This window comes from Apus apus, chromosome 6, assembly GCF_020740795.1.
Source record: "Apus apus isolate bApuApu2 chromosome 6, bApuApu2.pri.cur, whole genome shotgun sequence".
NCBI classification, from domain to species: domain Eukaryota; kingdom Metazoa; phylum Chordata; class Aves; order Apodiformes; family Apodidae; genus Apus; species Apus apus.
The window spans coordinates 37805555-37829872 of NC_067287.1; the positions used below are offsets into that span (position 1 = coordinate 37805555).

The 24318-nt window shown below is 50.5% G+C and overlaps 1 protein-coding gene across 22 annotated transcripts in view; it reads right to left on the reverse strand.

Moving 5' to 3' along the window:
- Positions 1-4632: 4632 nt before the first annotated feature.
- Positions 4633-24318, reverse strand: part of LOC127386564 (UDP-glucuronosyltransferase 1A1-like) — a 58588-nt gene continuing 38902 nt past the window's right edge. For 16 of the 22 annotated variants that reach the window (XM_051623819.1, XM_051623820.1, XM_051623817.1 and 13 more), the window contains 4 exons: positions 8440-8571; positions 8022-8109; positions 6734-6953; positions 4633-5630 (listed from right to left, as the gene is read on the reverse strand). In XM_051623819.1, the coding sequence (XP_051479779.1) occupies positions 5333-5630; positions 6734-6953; positions 8022-8109; positions 8440-8571 (738 nt within the window). In that variant the 3' untranslated portion in view covers positions 4633-5332. The other 6 variants (XM_051623803.1, XM_051623804.1, XM_051623823.1 and 3 more) reach the window with 6 other exon arrangements.

A 24318-nucleotide genomic window follows, 5' to 3' on the forward strand; every position in this document is an offset into this window, starting at 1 on the left:
TGCTGGTTGTACAGCTGGGTCGCTCTGATCATCCCAACCTCTGGCCCATGAGACCTTTCCCCAAATCCTTGACAGCAGGGGAATGGATGCTGGGAGCACTTGGTGGCTCCTGGGAAAGCAGGATGGGGTGACAGCAGCTTTCCTCCTGCCTTGGTGTCCTGGCTGGAGCCAGGAGAGAACCCATTTTCCTCTTGTGATCTTCACACTGAAGTCCCTTCCAAGGAGCAGGGCAGGAGCTCTGTCTGGGAAAGGTGAGCTTGGAGGTGTCACCTCTCCCTGAAGGTGCTCAGGCAGGGAGGAGATGTTTGTGGATGGAGAGTTCCTTGTGGGTTTTGGTTTTTTTTTCCCAGCAGGGCTATGGACCAAGCTGTGGCCCAAACCCAGCTGCCACACTGGCTCCTGGAGCTTCAGTGCCAAAGCCAGAAGAGCAGTTTGCTCCCTCTCTGGGTCCAGCAGGGCACGTTCCTCCCTGGGGAGGGACAGGCTGGCCCACATCTTGTGCCTGGTTCCCCTTGGCAGCTGCTTTCCCCAGGTTTCATCAGGCTCACCTATAAATAATTCCTGAAGAACAGCTCTGCAGGTGATAATTAATCCAGCTGGAAGTTCATGGCTCCTTAGTGTCAGTTCCTTGCCACAGCTGGGGCCCCTGGGACATCTCCAGTGCCAAGCCCCAGGCTGTGGGGTCCAGCTCTTCCCCTGGGATGTTGCACGGGGGTCCCAGAGAAGGCTGCTGGGGCCAAGATAAGTTGTGGGGCAACCTCCACCACTTCCCAGGGTGGGGGGGTTTCCTGGTGCTGCCCATATCAGCGTGACCCCTGCACTGCTCCTCAGGCTTCTGTGGAGGAGGGCAGGGGGGTGGTGGTCAGCACTCCTGCAGCCCCAAAGCAGCCTTGTTGTACCTGTGGGGGGGGGGGGGGGGGGGGGGGAGGTGGTTTTGGGTTGAGTTGGTTCTTCGTTTGCTTTTTTGAAGAGGCTGGTGCTGCTCCTGAGTGTGAAGGTCCAAGTGAAGGATCCACCTGCAGGTCTTGGGAGCCCAGCACAGGGGAGGAGGAAGAAGAGTTTGGTTGCAGGTCGTTGCTGTTCCTTGCTCTGCCCTTTGATAAAGAGCAAAATCCACCTTCTTCTTGTGTCCTGCAAGGAGGTGAGTCCCCTTCTGAGAGCTGTGTCCCCGTGGTCCAAGGGTCTTCTTGGTGGAGCAGCCTGAGACCTGCCCAGTGCTCCCCTGGCAGTGGGAAAACCTCCCTCACCACTGCCCTTGGGGCCTGGAGGGCTGGGCTGAGGCTGAAGAAACCCTCTGGCTGCAGAAAAATGTCCCTCATTCCTGTCACTTCCCGTGCCCTGGCTGGTGGGAAGCAGCAGGAGATGCCAAATACTTCCTCAGGGCTGCTGTGTCCCCCAGGACAACCCCCCCATCCCAAAGCCCAAGAGGCTCCTGCTCGTGTTTTGCAGCCGTGGGAGGTTCTGAGGGTCACCAGAAGAGCCAGGGCTGCTGTGTCCCCAAGCTCCTGCCTCAGTTTCCCCTTGTGGGAAGTGGCCCAAGCTCAGCTCTGTTGCTTAGAAACGCATCGTGGGTGACAATTCCTCCTTCTCCCTGTAAGGGAAGCAGGGCCTTGGGCTCTCTGGATGGATCTGTTTAAGGAGTGAGAAGATGGAATGACATCCCCAGGGCAACCCTGCCCTCGAGGTGGGAAGGCCCCAGGTGCTGTGGTGATGCTGCAGCCCCTCTGGCTCCCTCCTCTGCACCAAAGCCCCTTGTCCCACTGGAGTTTGGCCCCTAATTCCCTCTGAAAACGACCCCTCTGCAGCTGGGGCTGTATTCCTGGAGGCTGGGTGGATAAAGTATGGAGCTATGGAGTTCCACCAACCTACCTTCTCCTTGCTCCCTCCTGTTAGTGGTGTTGTAGTGTCCTCTGCTGGGCAGGGTGGGATGGTTGTCCAGTCCTGGCCCCAAGGTCCCCATGGACCCTTCTGTGGGGGAGCCAAGGGGAAACAAAGAGCAGGACAAAGTAGTTGAGGCTAAGGAGAGTGAAGGGAAAAGGAGAGGAAGACCATACCTGGTCCCCTCTGCCGTTTTGCTTTGGCTGTGTTGGAGATGGTTCTGACATGATAGCCAGGGGGAGGAAATTTGTTCTGGTTTGGCTTGGTGGGTTTGAGGGAAGGGCCCCAGGGTGGCTCTGGTAAGAAGCTGAGGAGCTGCCCCTGCTCCAAACCAGCCAAGGAGCCATTAGAGGGACAATGGATGAACCTCTGCCATGAACATATGGAAGGACTGATGTGAGACCTGAGCAGAGAAGGACTTGGGGGAGAAGAGCTGTGCTGGAGGAGAAGAGCTGTGCTGGGGAAGGAGAGCAGTGCTGGTGGTTGGTGAGGAAGAAGGGGAAGAAGGTGCCCAAGCAGCAGTTTCCCTGCAGCCCATGGCGAGATGGCAGCTGTGCCCCTGCACTCGTGGAGGAACGTGGTGGGACATTCCCTGAAGGTGCCAGGAGGGGGGAACTTGGCCACTGGGCTTGGATGTTGTGGCCAGAGGATTTGCTGCCAGTGGCCTGGGATGGTGCAGCTGTGGAAGCCCCCGGGCCAGGGGAGGTGCCTGTTCCCGAAGCCCCCGGGACTGGAGCAGCTCCAGTGGGAAGGACTCAAGGAGGAGAGGTTGGTGGAGGCCTCTGCCATGGGAGGGACCCCGTGGGGAAGCAGGGCAGGACTGTGAGGAATCCTTCTTCCTGAGGAGGAAGGAGCAGCAGGAACCACCAGCCTGTGACCTGACTCTAAACCCCATCCCCATCCCCCTGTGCTGGGGGGAAGGAGGGAGAGAAACCGGGAACAAAGGGATTTGGGTGGGAAGAAGGGAGGGGTGGGGTGACATGTGCCAGCCCTGCTCTTTGTGTTGTCTGTGTCCTCTGTGTGTTTGGTTATGGTGAACTTAAATGGTTGGTTTTTCCCCAAGTTGAGTCTGTTTTGCCCGGGACCTTAATCAGTGCAGATCCCTCCTTGTGTTTTGTCTCGACCCAGGAGCTTCTGGTTGGGTTTGTCCTCCCCATCCCAGGGTGTGAGGGGGGAGCTGAGGGAGCAGCCCCAGGGCTGGTTCTTTGTTGTCCTGTTGGGCCCAAACCACGACAGCATTTTGCTTCTTCCTTCTCCCTTTCTCTTCACTCCTTTTCTCCTCCCACACAAGAGGGCTGAAGTTGGGAAAAACCCTAAAACAAATAACTGAAATGGGGATCATCACAGACCTGGTTTGACTTGGAAGATCAGCAGGTGGGTGCTGGGATGGTGCAGCAGCAGGAGATCCTGCAGGAAAAGTTCTTTCCCCTCTATATTGGAGTCACTTGAAGGTCAGCACTGGGGACAGATATCCCGTGGGACTCGTGCTCCAAAGGTGTTGCTATAAAAGGAAACATTCCTGTCCTTCCCACGGTGACATCCCCATCAGGGAGGGATCAGCAGGTGCCCTGCACGTCCACTTGGCCATCATCACTTTTTCTCTCTTCTGCCTCAGCCACATCAAATCTAGTTTGGGTTGGAAGGGACCTTAAAGCTCATCTAGATCCCAACCCCCTGCATGGGCAGGGACACCTCCCACCAGCCCAGGTTGCTCCAAGCCCCATCCAGCCTGCCCTTCAACACTGCCAGGGATGGGGCAGCCACAGCTTCCCTGGGCAACCTGGGCCAGGCTCTCCCCACCCTCACAGCCAAGAGTTTCCTCCTCGTGTCTCACCTCAACACCCTCTCTTGCATCTTAAAACCGTCCCCCCCTTTGTCCTGTCACTCCCTGCTCTTGCCAAAAGTCCCTCCCTGGTTATTTATAGTTCGTTCTGTTCATCTGAGCTGAAGTCAAGGAGGTTTTTCTCTTGTCAAAGCAGAGAAAATCACAGGATTGACCCAGAGCCCGTTTGCCGCCGGGTACTCGGAGAACTTCTCCTTGAGGACACTGCAAAGTGTGTTCCTGCAGCAGATCTGCTGGAAGGCAGCCCCACGCTCAGAGAGGACAACCCACCACAGCTGGGGGGTCTGATGGACACTGCCAGGTCCCTCTGGGTCTCATTTCCAGAGGCACAGATGTCCTGGCTCCAGGTGGGACCGTGAGGACAGCCAGAGCTGTCACTTCAGGAACAAGTGGAGCTGCAAGATCAGCTCGTACACACCATGAGGACTCTTCCCCGTGTCCCAAATAAGAGTTTCCTTCTGTTTCCCAGGGGCAGGAGAAGGGGAGGGGAAAACAGAGGATGAAAAGCAATCCTTGGCATTGGTCCTGGATGGTTTGGAGGTGGTGAGGATGCCCACGAGGAGGGGGCACTGAGGAGATGAGGAGGAGAAGGACTGTCTGCTTGGATGGGACAGCTGAAGTACCTGCTTTTTCAGCCAGCAATAGAAAATCAACAGCTCCCAGCTCCTGTGTGGAGGAAGGCTGCTGGGATGGGCTCCTCCAGCCTGTTTGGAGCCTGGAATATTACCTTGAAGTTCTTCTCTGACTTCTTCAGTCCCCAGTGGTGGGGTCTGGGGCAGCCCCAGGAGGTAACCTCTCAGCAAGGACCAAGCAGTGAGGCACAGAACCAGCTTCTTCTCCACCTCTCCCTCTGTGATTGACAAGCATCCAGCCCCACTTCTCTCGAGGTTAAAAAACACAAGAGCCATGAATGGTTAGTTTGGGGGATTTATTGATAGGGCTGGGGTTGGGTCTTCGCCTGAACATCACTTATGAAGAGTAGATCAGTTGGGTTTTATAAGCATTGCTTGCAAAGGTCTGATCACCTCCCAGGTCAGCTCCAGAGACACCACTCTGCCCGAGGGGGAATTTGGGTAAAACACCAGTGGTTTTATAACCACTTTCCTGCTCAAACCTTTTTTAGATTGTAAACACACACAAACCCCAGGTAAGATGGGCTGGGCTTGTGCTCTGCTAATGCTTTAAGGTTCTCCTACAGAATCCTTAAAGTTCTCCTACAGAATCCTTAAGGTTCTCCTAAAGCCCTTGCAGTAAACTCTTATGAGAACCCTTCATCTCTCCATTGTGTACAGAGGTTGAAAGAAATGTCACTGTGAGTCCTCTGTGCACCAAGACATGGAAGCCAGGAGCCTTGGGCTTCACACTTCTACCTTCCCAAGTGACCGAAATGTTCCCTGCACAAATTACTTTGAACAACCAAATTCTTAATTAAAGGGTAGGGGGAAGCCAGAATCATATCAGTGAAGCAGCCCCTCCCGTGGTGCTCGTTTAAAAACAACAGTATTATCTCTTGACTGAATGTCAGCAATTTGTTTTAGTGACATTTAAGATGTTCTCTGCTCCTTTTGATCTGGAGCAGAGGCTTTATCTCCCTAGCATTGGTTTCATCTGCTAGTGGGACTTTGCTTTGGTTGCCTTTTTTGTTCTTCCCTTCTTACAGCAGCACCTGCGGCAGCAGAAGAGGCAGCACTTGAGGGAGATGAAGAGGGAGAGGAGCACCACGGCCAGGAGGAAGGCCATGACATCCAGGGAGTGGTACTGGATCCAGTTCAGGTCGTGAGCAGCAGGCCTCAGGTGTGGGGCCCCTTTGTGTCTCATGACAAACTCCACCCAGTGCACGGCCAGGTCCAGGGGGTGGATGGGCCTGTCCAGGTGAAGGTCCGAGAGGCGCTGGATGTTCTCTTTGTACCTGCCAAGAAAAGACATGGGGTGTTTGCAGGGGCTTGTGTCCCCTCTCCAGAGGAAAAAAAAAAAAGGGGGTGCAGGGTCAGTTGTCTGGTGGCCCACTGGGGGCTCCTCTGGTGGTGTTCCCCACCACCCCACCAGTAGGATAATGGGGAAGCTACAGGCCCATGAAAGAGCTGCTTTCCAACGAGGGATAAAAGAGAAAGGGAGTCAGAAAAAGCTTCGTTGGAGGTCTCAGCAAAATGGGCTGAAGGATGGAGGCACCTGGCTGGAACCTGAGGCTGGCTGGAGAAAAGCTGTCCAGGCAAAGAACAAGATGCATGAGTAGCAGTCTTGCTGCAGGAAGGATGGAAACAGGCCCAAAAAAGGTGCTGGGTTTTTGGAAACTTGGCGGGGAAAGGGGACGCCAAGGACTGGGAACAGGAGCAGGGAAAAGGAGGGTGTGTCTTAAAGCTGTGGTGCCTTCAAACACCTTGGGTAGGTTGGCTGCAATACCTGGAGTGGTTCCCTGGACCTCCTCAGTAGATATTCCTCCTGCTCCCTGCTGGAATTACCCAGCCTGGGCAAATTGCCTTCCCTGGGGAAGGAATCTGGACTATCCTGAGGCACTTGCCACTGCCACTTGCTGCTGTGCAGAAGAAAACCAGCCAGGCACTTGAGCCTTCCAACCTTTCCATGCTCCTCACTGACCCAAGCCACCCCTGGGGTGGGGGAAATCAAAGGAGTTTGCCACATCTCCCTTCACCACTTGCCTTTTGCACCACCCTTGTGGCCAAGTGTGTCAAATTTGGCTTCAAGCAGGTGACACATCTTGTGTCAACATGATGTCTTCCCTTCCACTTCCAACCCCCTCCCTCCTCATCTTCTCTGCAGCCTTTCCTATCAGCCAATTCTTGTCACCCAATGATTAGAATCCCAGGCAGTGAGGAAGAGGATGGAGCTGTTGCAGGGCCAGGATGAGGTTAACCCAGGGCAAGCACCAGCTCCTCAAAGATGTAACTTTGACACGAGGAGGCACCTAAGAACAGATTAGTAGTATCTGCTAAGCTGGAAGCTGGAGTTACACAAGAGGAGGAGAAGAAGAAAGGCTGTGCTTCTACAACTGACTTTTTATCATTAATAACTGCTTTCAGGGCTGTGGAGATGTCCTCAGAGGTCATTTCCAGAATATTCAGGGTCAGTCCTGCTCCTCGGGACTCCACTCGCTTGGCGTTGTCCATCTGGTCTCCAAAGAGTGGCATCAGGACCATGGGGACTGCGTTGCAGATGCCCTCGTAGACACCATGGGAGCCTCCATGGGTGATAAAGGCACGAGTCTTGGGGTGGGCTGTGGAGGAAAGACAGGCTTGCTGAGCTTTTGGGTTTGTTGACAGCACAGTGATCCGTCCCTGGGGGAAAACTTGCACCCAAAGGAGGTACAGATCCAGAGGATGGGGCCAGGCTGAGGGCTGCAGAGGACAGGACACGACACAGGACTGAATGAACCTGGGGTTGTAGAGCTCTGCCCTAGTTTGGGTAATCCCTGGAAAGCCCTGGATAATCCTCCAAAGCTTCTCAGGTTTTTAGGATGAAACCAGAGCCAAACGAGGTTAAAGAGGGTGTCATCATTGCTTGTTTCTTTACTGTGTCTGCCACTTGCTGGTGTTGCAGAGCCCCCCCACAGCTGAGCCCTCTTGTCTGACCAGCAAGTGCAACCCCTGGCAACAGCACGAGCCATTTGCACCACTTGAAAAGCCCAACAACCTGTCTGGAAATGCTCCCTCAGGGACCTTCCATTTCCTTTTCAGGTCAGTAGACAAAACACCCATGTCTGGGTGTTAAGACTGGAACAGGTTGCCCAGAGAGGTGGTGGAGGCCCCATCCCTGGAGACATTCCAGGTGGGGCTTGATGGGGCTTTGAGCAATCTGAGCTAGTTAGAAAGGTCCCTGTGCACTGCAGGGGGGGCTGGACTGACAAGATGACCTGTGAAGGCCCCTTCCAACCCCACACATTCTGTGATTGTCGTCAGAGATAAAGACCCCCATTTTTGACAGGAAAGCTTGTCCAGTGGTGGAACACCTTTCCAAACTGTGTCGTTTCATAATTTTGAAGGGGCAATCAGATATGATTCTAAAAGATGAGCTCTGGTTCAAACAGCAAAGGCTGTTGGGAATTCCTGTGACCCACAGTGACAGGGGGAGTCAGCTGAAATCACAGGGTCATTCTGGTTGGAAAAGACCTTTAAGGTCACTGAGTCCAACCACAACCTAACTCTACCAGCCATAAACCTAACTCTACCAAGTCCAGTGCTTAAACCATGTCCCTCAGCACGACATCTACACAATGATGCTGATGGGGCCTTACAACAGCATTACCAGAAACCCACTGGTACCACTCAAGGTATCTCAGACCTACCTAGAAGATCATTCTGTGGCAGCCACTTGACGAGCTTTACGTTCTTCGGCAGGTTGGGGGGCACCTCTCCCGTGTAGCGCCATAAAACCTGCCAAGAGAAGTAACCACCCTGTCAGTTCTCAGCAGCTGGCCTCTTGCTGCTCCTCAAAAAGCACAGCTCAGAACATCCGTGGTGCAGAAGACCCATTTTGTGGTGCAGAAGACCTGTTTTCTGGTGCAGGAAACCCGTTTTGTGGTGCAGGAAACCCGTTTCATCGCGCAGAGGAGCTGGGATGATAGTCTCTTCTGGCATCACAGAGCAGAAGAAAGAAGGGAGGACCAAGGGCACTGAAAGCTGGAGGTGACCAGGTGCTGTGTTTGAAAACCACATGGACCTGCTGTGCTGGGAAGGGGCGGGGGGGGGGGATGGAAATCGTACCGTTTGAGGGACTGTTCCCAAGGCTTTTGCGATTTCTTTGGCTCTCTCCTTGGGAATGTCGGAGACCATGGAGCCCAGCGAGAAGACAACGATGCCATGTTCTCCAGAGGCATTCACAATAGCTTCAAATTCCTGCCAACACAAAAGCACATCCTTAGCCAAAAAGCCCCTTCCACGTCACAAGCTCTTAACATCTGTCACGTGCCCCCCAAAATAACCCCCTAGATGGGAAGGCAACGACATGAACAGGCGACACAACAGTTCCACCATCAGGAAAATTACTTCTCCGTGTGAAAACGAGTCCCAGAACCACCCCAAAAAAACCCCAAACCCCAACCCCTCATGGTGGTTTATTTTCACAGTCGTTGCCACTCAGATGCTCTGGATTTCGAGCCGATGCTCTTCTTCTCAGGCCGTGCAGCTGCAAGAGAGATTGAGGCTTTTGAAAAGTCTTCTGAGAGCAGGTATCTCTGACTTATCTCTGGATTCATTGGGTCTGCTCTGAGTAGGATAATATTGAACTGCTGCCAGTTGGTTTGTTTAAATCCATTTCCTTTGACTGACAGTAAAAGAAGAACTAGGAGATCTGTCGCTTGGATCCGAGAACAAAAGGATTCTGATGGAGCACAAAACCAGCCAAAGGCTGGAGGAAAAATCCTATTGCATAGAAAAAAAAATCCTTGGTAAAGCCAGGAGAGGAGAGACAAAACTGGAGGGAATTGTTGCAGCATCAGAGTGAAATGAGGGGATAACATTAACTAGATGTTTCCATAAGCCTGGCAATTGGAATGTTCTCTCTAGGGTCTGAGAGGATAACTGAGATTGACCCTCTGGGTTCACACTCCATCAGGTACCTTGGAGGCTGACCAGAGTGTGTGGCCCTTTGCTGGAGACTGGATGCCAAAGAGGAGGAGCTGTGGGAGGTTTGGTGAGGGCTGTGCCCCCTGAGAAGCAGACCTGATCTTCCTCTGGGGGCAAAGGAGGTGAACTGGAACTTCAATTTCAGCACCTGGTTCTGTCTTTACCAGATTTCTCTGAAGAAACACTCTGAGTTAAGGTGGCATGGATGCCTGGTGGGGAACTCAGGGCTCATCTGGGAACTGCAAAATCCTCCCCAAATGACAAACATGCTTTTGGGATGGAATTCTTTGGCAGTTCCTGCTGCAGTGGGACACGTGCAGCTATTTCAGGGCACGTTGAACCCTATTTCTGTTCTTCGGGACCAGCCACGTCAGGTTTAGTTTGTTCTTTAGATGTTCCCATGTGCCAAGGTCTGACTTTCTGCTCAGAAACACCACAACCAGTAGGGAACTTTTTGTAGCCCTGCTTTGGGAGTAGATGGGTTGTTTTCACTCACGTCCTTTTTGACCAGCATCTGCTTGTGCTGGTGGGTGCAACACATGACCTGCAGGGGACACCCACTGAGAGAGAACACTAAGAATTAGGAGGATTTCTTAATGGAAAATATCCCACATTTAGGAAGTTCAAGCAAAACAGAGTTGCAGTCCAGGTCTGGGACAGGGTCTTTTCCACAAAAGAGGGAGATCTGTTGCTGCTTCACTAGGTGGTGGGGATTTCACCCAGGTCTGAAATCCCTGAAGAAATGGTCCTTCTCTCAAGGGCAGAAGACTAGTGTGATTTGGGCTGCTGCAGCTCCCCAGCTGGCACCCAGTCCTGGAATACAAAATGAAACTACTGGAAAGAAACTGCTGAGGAAAAATTTGAGGGAAAAGCCCAGCTTTTCCTGCCTGCTCGTCTGGGAACCTGGAGGTGTCTCACAGAACCCCTCCTTGCACAAGGGGTGCAGAGGGGCACAGTGCTTCCCCAGCCCCTGCCACCTCCTTCTTCCACAGAATCACAGAATGTCAGGGGTCGGAAGGGACCTCTGAAAATCATCAAGTCCAACCCCCCTGCCAGAGCAGGACCAAAAAAAACTAGGGCAGGTCACTCAAAAAGGCACCCAGACAGGTCTGGAAAGTCTCCAGAGAAGGAGACTCCACAGCCTCTCTGGGCAGCCTGTCCCAGGGCTCTGTCACCCTCACAGGAAAGAAGTTTCTCCTAGTGTTGAGGTGCAACTTCCTGTGCTCAACTTTGAGTCCGTTGTCCCTCGTCCTGTCCCAGGGCACAAGTGACAAGAGCTTGTCCCTGCCTTCTTGATGCCCTCATGTATTGATAGACACTAATTAGGTCCCCCCCTCAGTCTTCTCCTCTCTAGACTGAGCAGCCCCAGGTCTCTCAGCCTTTCCTAAGGCAGGTGTTCTCCTCTTGTTGTCACTGCCAGGAGCTCCACCCCATGGTGAGATGTTTAGCCCAGCTAAACTGGGCAGGGAGGGGGCAGGTCACTAACCTGAGATAATCCTTTTTCCTGAGTGCAGCTTATCCCTCCAACCAAGACCATGTTAGGCATTAGGGGCCTGGGGTACTCAAAGACAAAGTCATATTTCATCAGCCAGATAGAGGCGTGGCTGAACAGCTCAAGCAGTGTGGCCTCTCGGTGGAGGAACTCTTTGATCAGCCCATCATAGGGGGCAAAAAGAAAGCTGCAAGGCAAGGAGCTGCTCAGGGCAGCCAGGAGGTTGCCCAGGCGCTGCAGGAACGCCATGCGGTCCGTGAAGCGGGTGAAGGACCTGGGAATGTAAGAAGGAGGATTTGGGCAGAGGGTGGCTTGGAAGTCAAGGCTGCAGGGCAGGCCCCGGATGAGGTACACGGAAGGCAGGGAGAGATGTTCAGCCACTATCTGTCCACATGGGAAAAAGGGATCCATCAAGACAGCATCAAACTGGCTCTCTTCAAGGTGCTCGACCAGCTCCTTGTCGGACAGAAGGCGTTGGCAGGACTCAAAGAAGGCGCTCGAAATATTTGCCATTTTGGAGAATTTCTCCAAGAAGGGTTGAGGTGTGAAGCTCCTGTAGCCCAACTTCTTAAACTCTGCCTCCAGATACTCCTTGGTGTAAGGCACAGAGTATGTCTTCAGGGTGTAATGCACTGAGGAGCCTATCCGTAGATTTGCCTCTGGAGCAACCACCACGATCCCGTGTCCCCTCTGGCTGAGCCGCTCCACCACCGGGCGCATGCTGAGCCAGTGGCTGCCATCGATGGGTACAACCAAAAGCTTTCCACCTTCAGAAAAGGTCCACAGGAGCAGGAAAGACACGAGCCAAGAGGCAAAGGAACTAAAGCCTGGATTGGAAGAAGCCATTTTCCTTCTGCTGCCCCCAAAGTTTCTAACGGCCGCAAAACGAGCGCGGGGGACAAGAAGCGAATCGTGGGGCACTTTGCACTTTAATCTTAAGTTAAGGTTACGTGTTTAATTTTTAACAGACTGTCTGTTTGTGGGCAGAAAGGAGAGTAATTTTTAACTGTGGGTAAAGGTTGGATTTATCTGTGCACGGGGTGAAGGTTTTCGGCATCTGGGCACAGGGAGGGGAAGTTGAATGCTCGAAATAAGAGGGTTCGAATCTTAGAATCATGGAATGGTTTGGGTTGGAAAGGACCTTAAGGATCATCTAGATCCAACCCCCCTGCCATGGGCAGGGACACCTCCCACCCGACCAGGTTGCTCCAAGCCCCATCCAACCTGCCCTTGGACACTTCCAGGGATGGGGCAGCCACAGCTTCTCTGGGCAACCTGGGCCAGGGTCTCACCACCCTCACACTAAAGAATTTCCTCCTCATGTCTCACCTAAATCTCCCCTCCTCCAGTTTTAATCCACCACCCCTTGCCCTCTCATGAAGTGCCAAGCCACGGATCCCACTGAAACCAAGTTATGAATGGGAGGCACCACCTGACTCAGCAATCACCCAGTTGATGATGAACTCCCCACCTCGAGTCTGCTCCACGGATTGGAGGCAAAACTGGGAGCCAAACTCTGACCTTCAGATTACTTTGCCCTCTCAGAGTCTCCACAAGAAGCAATGATTGGCAGAGATTTGATAGGCCATGTGTTTGGTGATAAGGTTTATCTTCAGATTTGTCCCTCCATTATCAAGTGAAAGCCCTGAGTCTGCAATAGCAATAATACAAGCTTAGCAAGAACTGCTGCTGCTGCAACGTGACTGTGGGCTTGGAAAACAGAATAAGTGACTGGCAGCTGCTCACTTTAGGGAAGAACATTTTGGGGAAGGAGGGTAAATAGAATCCTGAAGGCTTCTTTTTTCAATCATCCTCTGAATTGCTACCTCACGCAGCTGCTTACACAACTTCAGAGCTCCCTCTACTGCCTTGGCCTGGTTATGTCCACAGAGTTAATCCCACTTTTCCATTATTGGCCCTGCAATTAATCAGTATTCATAGAATCATGGAATGGTTTGAGTGGGACCTTCAAGATCATCTCATTCGACCCACCTGCCATGGGCAGGGACACCTCCCAGTAGACCAGGTTGCTCAGGATGTTAAATCATATGACCTAGGATTATTTAAGAATTTATCTGATACAGCAGAAGTGCCACGATTGTCTAATGCTGTGGTGTTATGTTCACCACAAGCTAAGCTAAGGCAGCTGGCCCAGCTTGGCCAACTTCACCTGAGCCCTCCTGGAGCTAAACCCTTCAGTGCAAGTCTTGTGGTCATCTCTCAGAACCTGAGATTCCCACTCCCAAATCACACCATCCTGGGGACCCGTCACCGATTGCCTCCAACACAAATGCTACTGTAGGAAGCAATTTTAAAAGGAAAAGCTTAAATAATCACTCATGCATTCTGCCCTCAAGGTAAGCAATGACAAACCTTTGATAAAGGCTGCTTCTGCTCACAGTTGATGCCTCCAATATAGACCATGTTTGGCATGATTGGGCGCGGATACTCGAAAACGAAGTCATACCTCATCAGCCAAATGGATGCTTTGCTAAACAGTTCCAGGACTGTTACTTCTCTCTGGAGAAACTCAGAAGCTAAGTTCTCATGTTTTAAATAAAACACATAGCAGAGCAGTTGCTCTGAAAACCCAACCAGGAGGTTCTTCACACGCTCCGTGAACGTCATGTGATCCGAATTTTCGGTGAAAGACCTTGGCACGTAAGAATAAGGACTGGGACACTGGGTGGCTTTGTAGTCTAAGGTACATGGAAGGCCACGCATGAAGTACACTGATGGAAGGGAGAGATGTTCCGCAAGAATTGGCCCACAGGGCAACACAGGATCCACCATGACAGCATCAAATTTGCTGTCCTGGAGGTACTTCATTAGTTCTTCGTCATATAAGAGGCTCCGACAACTGGAAGAGAACATGCTGGTCACTTCTGAGATGTTATTGAGGACAAAACGGATTTTTTCTAGAAAGGGGGGGTTCACAAAACTTTTTTCACCAAGGGAATTATAGAATCTCTCCACAAACTCCTGTGTGTAAGACACAGAGTACGTCTTGATGGTGAAACGTTGGGAGCTTTTCAAGAACAAAGCAGCTTCAGGAACCACCGCAACGATTTTGTGGCCCCTCTCCCAGAGTCTCTCCAGAACCACACGCATGCTCAGCCAGTGACTTCCATCCTGAGGCACAACCAAGAGCTTCCCACCTTCTGCCAAACTCCAGCAGGAAAGGAAAAGAAGAAGCCCAGCTTGTATCTGGTGTCTCCACATAACTGCCACGGGGCCGTTGACAGGAGAAAAAAAAAATGAGCTGCTCCTTCCAGGCAGAATGTGAGAGCAAACAAACAGTGGCACCTCATTTATAACTCGATGGTCTTCAATATTTATCTCCACAAATCATTTACTGAGAGAGGTTGTTGGAGTTTAAAGACCATGTTATTAAATGGTAATAAAAGCACCGATAAGATAGCTCCCAAGGGATCTAAAGCAAGAAGCATTTCCGTGCATTTATCTTACCATAAATGGTTCTGAACAATTAGCAGGGCCTTGGATTAGCAGTTGTTTGCCAAGGGATTTTTCTGGATCAGGAATTCTGTTTGGAACGAGGCCCTGTGTGCTTGGTTGTCCTGTGTCAGATGAACGTCAGGAGTGCTGCCTCCCAGCTTCCACAGCCACTGAGCTTCTCCAGGGAGCTGATAGTACAAGAGGTGTGTTGAATTTGTTGATATTGCAAGACCTAGACCTTCAACTTTCTCCCTTCTCCTCACCTTTCCTCAGAAAGGTGCCTGGAGTTCACCACATGATGTTCTACACATGAAGCAGGAGCCAACGTCAGGGAGTGGTGGTCACCAAAGTTTGGATAACATATTAACCAAACACCTTTTGATATCAACACTGATGCAGCAAAAAAAGTGTGGTTCTTGCTCAAGAGGGGCCTCAAAGAGTTCAGAGGCAAAGAGGCTAGAGGTCAAACCTTCTTGAAAGTTCTTAATACCAGATTATGAGCCCAGAGAAGTCCACACTTGCACTTGCCAGAAGAAGGGGAGGACAGAGCTTCTGAGCTCCTTTGATCTGTGCTACGATAAGATTTTTAAGGCCAAAAAAACCCAAACCGACCCCAAAATCCTGTTCTCTCTAAGACCAACCCAGAGCCTGCAGCTGCTCAACAGGAAGAAATAATGATGGAGCCAAACTTCTCTGGGCAGCAGGAAAGAAAGAGCCAAACCAGAGCCACAAACTGCAGCTGAAGAGATTCGACCTGAACACTGGGGAAAAGCTTTTCACTTCTGAGATGTTGAAGGTTTGCCTCTCCAACAGCTTGGCTGACCTGATGTGGAAGAGAGTCCCACGCCCAGGACTTGTTTGGAGATCCAAATCAGGTTGATTTGAATGGGATTTAAGTGCCTAATAATTCCTGAGAACCTGGGCTGAAGCTGCAGCAAATGATGCCATGGATACCCAGTGGGTAGATGGTGAATGAAATTGGTGCCTAGGAACAAAGTGGTGTCCCTGCCTCAATGTCCTTCCCTCAGTTTCCCTCTATGGTTCAGTTTCTCTCTCTGTTTCACTGCCCTCAGCCTGGAGCTGGAGGGTTCCCAAGGGAAAGCAAAGCACACAAACCCTGAACTGGTAACACCCTTCAAATACCAGTAGAAGGCCAAGCTGTAGCTGTGACACCAGCTGCTCTCCTGTGTTGAAGAACACAGGGCCCAGCCTGGTCCCAACTAGGCCAAATGGAGGTACAAGAAGAACAGGTAGATAAAGACATGAATTTGCTTAGTCAGGAAAAGGGCTTTCCTGGTTCTTTCCTCTGTTTCCTTTTGTTCTCCAACAGGGAATTCTGGAGGTATGTCAGGTAGTTAAATGACAGCAGCCAAGCCCTTTGTTCTAGAAAAGCCTGGTCCCATCTTTGACCAGGGAGACTCCTGCACACTTTCCCTGGGAGGCTGCTGGACCTTCTCCCCTCCAGCAGGGTCATCTGCTCCATTGGTCACTCCTCAAGAGGCTGAGAGAAAGGAACACCCAACCAAAATCAAACAAAGGGTAAGAAATATCACATCCCTACAGATGAATTCTTGCCCATCTCTTCATTAGCTGGCTTGAACATCTTAGAGAAGGCTTCAACTTTCAAGCTTTGGAACTTTAAGATTTGGGATCCTTTTAAACATAAGAGGGAAGATTGCAATCATTGTCTTACCACATTGCCTTAAGGGATTTAGTCATCTTTCCATATCCAGTGTAAGTCCAATTCATAAGTTAACACTCAAACAATTAAGTCTTTTTGTAACAGTTACTGGTTATTTGGTTATTTGCATACTCTGTTGGTTTGTTACCCTAATTCCCTGATATCCGAACATTCAGGTAATCAGATTTGTACCTTTTAGTCCAACTTTTAAGATCTTTTTGCATATATATCTGATCTGCTTTCCTGCCCTGCACAGAACACTGGCTGGAGAGGAGGAGCTGTTTGTTTTAGACCCCCAGCCAAGCACACCTAGTGGGAGGAAGCTCTGTTTCTTCATGATGTGCAGCAGCCTGGAAGAGCTGTCTTGAAGCAGGTAGGAGTGATGGGAAATCTGGTTCATCAAATATCTACCTTTTCCAAATGTACCTGGGTATGCAAGTCCCATCCCTGGAAGTGCTGAAGGCCAGGTTGGTTGTTCTCTGAGCAACCTGGTCTGGTAGGAGGTGTCCCTGCCCATGCAGGGGGTTGGATCTAGATGATATCTACAGTCCCTTCCAACTCAAACCATTCTATGATAAGCACATCCAAGGCTAATACTAAGAAGGTCCTAAGAAGGTAGGTTTTTTTGACAGGAGGTTTTTCCATGGGGCGTGTTAAAAAAAGTGATTCTCAAAAAAAAACCACAACAAAGACCAATCGGGAAGGACTGTAACATCTAAGGAAACTGCATTAAGGAGGAGGGAGTTTCAGACATGGTTCCAGTCCCATTCTGCAGCCTGTTGAAGCAGAACTTTCTCTCTAGCTGACAGTGAGGTGATAGGAACAGACCATAAACTGCAGGAGGTGGATAGAAGGAGTTAGCTGCAGCACCTGGGAGTGCCTGTTCCCTCTTCAGCCATACAGAGGAGAAGATCTCTCAGTAAGCAGGAGGTGCAGCATGACATATGCCCTAAGGTGGCACTACACACTCAGGTAGTCACCCTGGAGTAGCAGATGAGGGCCCTCAGATCTCACAGTTGATGTAAAGTCACTTCCACGGAGGCTTTAACTTCTGCTAACATCTCAGCCAGGCATGTATTATCTGTACAACACTAATATCATGCTATAGAAGAACATAAAAGAGCTGAAAAAACCCACACACAGACCAAAAAAAGCCACCCCACCACTAATGTACAGTGACCACCCTCAGTTAGGGGAACCCATGATTTCTAAGTCCACAAATCCTGGCAGTCAGAATGTACCTCTTATTAACTTTCTAAACTCATAGATTTTTGTCCTGCTGGTGTTGAGGGGCAGGTTTGTTGATTATGTGTGAAAAGGTTCTGCCTGTTCTTTGCTTCAAACGTGCTGCTGCCTCACTTTGGCATAAGTCACAGGTCAAATATTGGGAGAGGCCACATATCAGTTCCCCTTTCACCTTTGCTGCACCTTTCAGGGCTTCAGAGGTCTCTGTCAGAGTTCTCTTCATAGGTTTAGTGATACTTTTTACTCCATCTCTGCTTCTCTAGACCCAGTGCCAAGTGTGAATCCTCTGAAAAATGCTTCAGAATTAGTTCTTATTCTGAAGGTGCTTTAAACAAGGAGGCATAGAGAAAATGGACCAACAGAAGCTGGCTCAGGATTCAGAAGAGAAGGCTAATGAGATCTTATTGCTGTCTCAAACACCTTTAGCAGGAAGGCATAAAGAAGAGCAAGCCACACTCTTCTCAGAGATCCACAGTGACAGAACAAGAGGCAACAGACACAGGCCACAGCCTGGAAAATCCAAGCTGCATACAATAATAAATGGGCTATAATAAAGTGTTTTCATTACAAGGGTCACAGGAGATACTCAAAACTTGACAAGACATGGAGTGGAACAACCTGAACTGACTGGACCTACTTTGACCAGGAGGTTCACCGACAGGCCTGCATATAAGAAGTGTTTTATGAGTCCATGACAATCTGAAACACATGGGATCCTTCTTTAAAGGAAAAAAGTCAGGAACGTCGAGGAAATCAGCAACAACAGGTTGGACCAGAGGATGAAGGAAGGTCTTAAAGAATGAAAGGCTGCCTTGCAGCACATCAGCAGCCCTCAGTGAGCAGGCACTGAGGAACTTGCTCTCGTGCTCTGGCTCTGAGCAGAGGCACGGGACCAATGGGGTGTTTCCCAGAGCTAATTCCATACACAACACTTTCTCCATCTTCACAGTGAAACAAGTACTGGCACCTCTTTGCAAAGCAAAAGCAGTTGGAAATCCTTCCACTGTCCCCCAGAGAGAGAGAGCCCTTCCTAACAAAACTAGTGTTGCCAACTTTCAGAGTCGGCCAGAGCCCACAAGGTTGACAACAAACAACAGAGCACGACCCACCTGAGTCAGCTTCTTGTGAGCACAGTTCACTCCTCCAGCTAAAATCATGTTGGGCATCAGTGGTCTGGGGTAGTGTAAAACAAAGTCTAGCTTCATCACCCAGACGGAGACGTGGCTTAAGAGCTCAATCACCGTCACCTCCCGATGAAGGAACTCAGAAGCCAGTTTTTCGTAGGATTGATAGAGAACATCACACATGAAATAATTTGGGAAGTCAAACACGAAGTTCTTCACCCGCTGGAAAAAGTTCATACGGTCTGGAAGGTCTGTGAACACCCTGGGGATATAAGAAGGGGGATTGGGACACTGAGTGGCTTCAAATTCTAAACCACATGGCATTTGCTGCAAGAAAGCTACGGAAGGGATAGCGAGATGCTCAGCCAGGATCTGCCCACAGGGTAGGATCGGATCTGTGAAGATAGCATCAAACTTGCTCTCCTCAAGGTATCTGACCAGCTGGTTGTTGTGCAGTAAGCTTGTACAGGTATCCAGGAAGATGGCAGAAGTATTTTTCACTCCTTCGTAAGTTTTCAGAATTCTTTCCAGGAGGGGTCCTTTGGCAAAGGCATTCTGAGCAGTTGTCCAGAAAGTCTGCTCCAGTTCTTCCTGAGTGAAGCTGACTGGGTAGCTTTTCATAACAAAGCTCTCTCTTGGCTTTATGTATAAATTATGCTCAGGTGCAACGACGACTATTTCGTGTCCCTTCAGCTTGAGCTGGTCCAGCACCTCCGTCATGCTGAGCCAGTGGCTCCCATCCACTGGCACCACCAGCAGCTTCCCCCCAGCAGCCACAGGGAGCATGGACAGGAGCAGAACCAGCGTGGTGGTGAGTTGTGGAGGAGCAGGGAGCAGCTGGGCCATTTCTGCAGGAGCCTGGTGAGTGCTGCCCAGGCAGAGAAGCCCTGGTGGCACTGGAGCAATGGCACCAGCCCCCGTGCTTTTAAACACTCTGTGCTACAACGTGATTTGTGATCCTTGCACGTATTGATTTGCTGTCTGGTAAATGTGTAACTATTCGTTTGGTAAAAGGCTACTTTATGAGTACTAAGTTCAGGTAACTCCACGGGCTGGTGGTGTGTGGTGGGTGCATGAGATAAGCCCAGTCTCTTTCTAGTAGAGGAAGGGTGAAGATCTTCCCAGGAAGGAGGCAGGGGTGGTTCTAGGTGGGACTGCACTTCTGGTTGCATCCCTCTGGCTGAACCTTTTGCAGGTGTGTCACATCCACACCACCATCCACCCTAGCAGAGGCCAAGACCTGTCCCTTCCAGCCCCCTCTTTGAAGACTCATCTCTAGGAGGCCTGTGGCCCCAGAGCAGATGTGGAAGAGCTGTTTAAGGTGGTTTCTGGGGTGAGAAGACTGACGAGGATGGAAGTGCACCAAAAAAGGTATGTTAAGCAATGTGGAAGTACTGCAAGTTCCTGCAAAGGCGCATAGGAATGAGGATTTTTGAAGGTCCCCCATAAGATGTGTGACAGCCTGAAGAGCTGGACCCAGAAGAACCCTTTGAGGCTGGTGCAGAAGGTGTGCCCTTCTGTTATGCAATGACTGTGGAGTTGGAGGATAGACCTGTTCCCTCCTCAGCCTTCTAAGACTTCTTCTAGAATGACACCTCCTCTGAGACCTCCTAGATGGGAAAGGTCCATCCACGTCTTCCTTCGGGACCAGTGCTGGGTCCATTTCCTTCCTATTTTCCCCCTGATGTTTAGCAGGAGACCTGTTCTTCCAGATGCAGGGCAACTGTTTCACACCACTCCTACCAGCACTCAACTGTGAGCAGGCAACAGCCCCCGAGTCCCATCTAGCAGCACCATCAGCAGCTCCTGGTGTGGGGAAGTGGCCTCGGAGAGAATCATCCCTGCAGTGATATGAGATTAGGGAAGAAAGCAGCACCTTCTCAAACAAACGGTGCTGAGGGATGCACAGAGAAGCTCTGGTCAAGAACAACATTCCTACTGTCCTGCAGTGACACAGTAAGGCTGGCCTAGGATGTGCAAAACAAGGGGATGTTTCTTCAGGCAAAGAGAGGACTGACTGGGAAGTTGTGCCTTGCCCAATCTGGCAGAATTCATGAGAGAAACTGCCACCCTGTGGCTTATCCACCTGGAAATCAAGCGCTCTGGTGGCTGGTGGCACCCTCCAAATGAGCTTCTCTTTTGAGTCTGTCATATCTCAAACCTTCAGGGAAACCTTCGTAAGATTTTATAAAATAAAAAGGCTGAGGAATGAAGATCAAGCTTTTCATCTCCCTCCACTACTTGACTGATGCTGGGCCAGGGACTTCCACTCACTGGGTTTTGTAACAGGCTTCTCCACCCTCGGGCAATGCTGGGAAAGAAGAGAAGTGCTACTGCAATTGGGAGCCAGGGCTGAGAGAAAAGAAACTTCTCATCCATAGCAGTGAAAAACAAGAGTCTTCTGCCTTAAACCAACAGAAACACTGATCTTTCTGGCGAGTACTTGGCAGTGAGAGGTTACTAGTTCTAAAGAAGAAGTTAGCTGAAGCTCAGACACCCATCAGCTCAGGCAGGGCAAAAAATGGTGAGGAGGATGGCACAAGCTGAGACCTGGTAGGTTCTCTCAAGGCATTGTAAGCCCCATAATGGAATTAAATGCCAGCACAGAACTTGCAGCCTCCATCCCAGCAGCTAGCTTTATGTCCACAGGCAATTCCCACAAAGCAGAAGCACAGTTGGAGAAGCAGAGTCCACATGATCAGGGGAAGGAGGTTCACAAAGCAAACGTTGCCGTGGGCTCTTGCTGCAGCAAGTCAAGAGAAGAATCTGCTGTAGGAAATGGGTTGTTCTCCTACCAACAGGGAGAGAAGGACCACGAAGCAAAGTGCTGCCCTCAGTAGAGACAAATGTGAAAGAGCAAAATGGGATTTTCACAGGTGACCATAAACAGTGCTCCCGTGGATAGTCAACCATCTTACGCCTTTCACACCATCTTTATGTCTCCTAGCTCTGGCAAAGAAGTTGAACTCACCAGCTGGTGGCAGGAGGTGTTTGGAGGGAGGTTTCTGAGCAAAGCAATTGGATTCACACCTTCCCAAATCTAGATGGACTTCAACAAAGCTGTACCCTGTTCAAGGTATCTTCATTGAAATGGGCACTGGCACCTCTTGGCAAAGGTTGAAGCAGTTGATTGCCACTCAGTTAAAGAGACCTTTGTAACAAAATCTGTGATACAAAGTCCTCTTGAGTACACAGGGGCTTGAGAGAAGAAAAAAAAATCAGGCATGACCCACCAGAGGTGGCTTATTGTGAGTGCACTTTACTGCTCCAGTAAAAATCATGTTGGGCATCAAAGGTCTGAGCTAATGGAAGACAAATTCTAACTGCAGAAGTCAAAGGGAGGCCTTGGTTAAGAGATGTGACAGCCACGTCCCACTGAGGGGACTCAGGAGCCAGCTTTGTGTGTGGTTGAAACAGAAACAGCACAGAGAAGCTGGGATGTCAAAGATCAGATCCTTCACCTGCTGGAGAAAGTTCACGTGGTCTGTAAGGCCTGTGAATACCCTGGGGACATAAGAAGGGGGACTGGGACATAAAATGGCTTTCAATTCTAAACCACACAGTATTTGCTGGGAAAAAAAAACAAACATGGAAGAGACTGAAAGATGCTCAGCCAGGACCCCCCTGCAAGGTTGTACTTGATTTGGAAAGACAGCATCAAACTTTCTCTTTGTTGTGCAGGAAGTGTGTACAGGTAGACAGGAACATGGGAGAGGGTTGGTTGGTTGGGTTTTGTTTTTTTACTGTTGTTTAATTCCAACAACTCTTCCCAGAAAAGATCCTTCTTCAAATAAAGCCTATAAAAACACTTGGTAATTTCCACCCAGCTCTTCCTGTGTGAATCACAAGATTTTCTGATGGTTTCACGTGCATGTTTATTTCAGATACAACAATGACTATTTCATGGCCCTTCAGCTGGAGACTGTCCCAGCACCTCCCTCATGCTGAGCCAGTGGCTCCCATCCACTGGCACCACCAGCAGCTTCCCACCAGCAGCCACATGGAGCATGGACAGGAGCAGAACCAGCGTGGTGGTGACCTGTGGAGGAGCAGGGAGCAGCTGGGCCATTTCTGCAGGAGCCTGGTGAGTGCTGCCCAGGCAGAGAAGCCCTGGTGGCACTGGAGCAATGGCACCAGCCTTGTGCTTGTATGGGTGCTATTGCACAACTTTTGATCCTTCAAAATATTGCTATCATCAGTGATTTGATAAAAGGCTGTAAAACAGGCATCGAAGTCCAGCAGTGTACCCGGGCAAGTGGTACATGAGGTGGATGCAGCAGATAAGGAAAAGCTTTGGCAGCAATATTGCCTTGGAGCAGGACCTGCCAAGCCATCACAGCCCCCTCAGCCTGACTGAGCTGGATTTTGGTCTCACATCTCACACAGTCCTCGCCAAGGTGAAACCTTCCCTGCCTGTCAGCACTGCTGCTTAGCCTGAGAGACCACAACCTGCCACATGCCTGCTGATTCCAGCCTTGGAGATACCCATGTGAGGGAGCAGAGGTTCACTGAGAAAAGAAAGAAGTGGTAAGGCAGCAAGGGTGCCCCAGGGCAGCAGCCTGATGTGCTTTTCTCTGGAAATACCAAACCCTACTACATCATTTTCCAAAGTGGCACAGATTCCACCTCCTGCAAGGCTTTGACAACTCCTCACACTTCCCTGCTGCTCATCCATCACTCACTAAGGGAGAAAGAGGGCACTGAGATACTCAGCACTAAGCAAAATGGCTCCAGATGCACGGAATGAAAATTGCACTCACTGAGCATGATGCACAAGTGAAGGGAATTCCTGCCTACAGAGAAAAGAGACAGTGAGGAGGAAAGTGAGAGAAGAATGACCTCTTTCCTAGCTCTTTGCCTAACTCACCCCAAAGGGGACCTGGACTCCTCTCTGCAAGACAAAATTCACCCTTTACAAACACAGAAGCCTATCCCAGCAAGAATCAAAACCAGAGCACCACCCACCTGAGGCAGCTGCTTGTGAGCACAGTTTATCCCTCCGATGGAAATCATGTTGGGCATCAGAGGTCTGGGGTAGTCCAGCACAAAATCTATCCTCATGAGCCAAATGGAACCCTGGCGCAGGAGATCCAGCGCAGTCACCTCCCGGTGAAGGAACTCAGAAGCCAGTTTGGCATAGGGTCGAAAGGCAAAATCACACAGAAAATAATTTTGGGATTCAAAGATGAAATTCTTCACCCGTTGGAGAAAGTTCATGCGGTCCGAGAGGCTCGTGAATGCCCTGGGGACATAAGAAGGGGGACTGGGACATCGAGGGGCTTCGTAATCTAAACCACACGGTGCCCCTCGCAGGAAAAACATGGAAGGGATGGAAAGATGCTCAGCCAGGATCGGCCCACAGAGTAGCACAGGGTCTGTTAGGACAGCATCAAAGTTGGCCTCCTGAAGATATTGCATAAGCTCTGTGTTGTAGAGTAAGCGTGCACAGTTGGAGATGGCCATGTCAGAGAGTCTTTTCATCTGTTGGTATATTGTAATAAATCTTCCCAGAAAAGTTCCTTCTTCAAGTAAAACTTGTACAAATGCCTGGAAACTCTCCTCCATCTCTTCCTGGGTGAAATTGATTGGGTGCAACTTCATCACAAAGCTCTCTGATGGTTTTATATGCATGCTTATTTCAGGTGCAACCACCACTATTTCGTGGCCCTTCAGGCTGAGTTTGTCCAGCACCTCCTTCATGCTGAGCCAGTGGCTCCCATCCACTGGCACCACCAGCAGCTTCCCCCCAGCAGCCACATGGAGCATGGACAGGAGCAGAACCAGCGTGGTGGTGACTTGTGGAGGAGCAGGGAGCAGCTGGGCCATTTCTGCAGGAGCCTGGCGAGTGCTGCCCTATCCCCAGCTCCCTGCTTTTAAGCAACCTGTGCTGTGATTCCCTGCATGACCTTAAGACTTATTTGCATTATGGTAAATGTGTAATCATGGATGTGGCAAAGGTGTAAGAGGTGGTAAAGTTCAGCCAGCTTGGCAGAGGGTAATCAGAGATTCAGGAAACACCC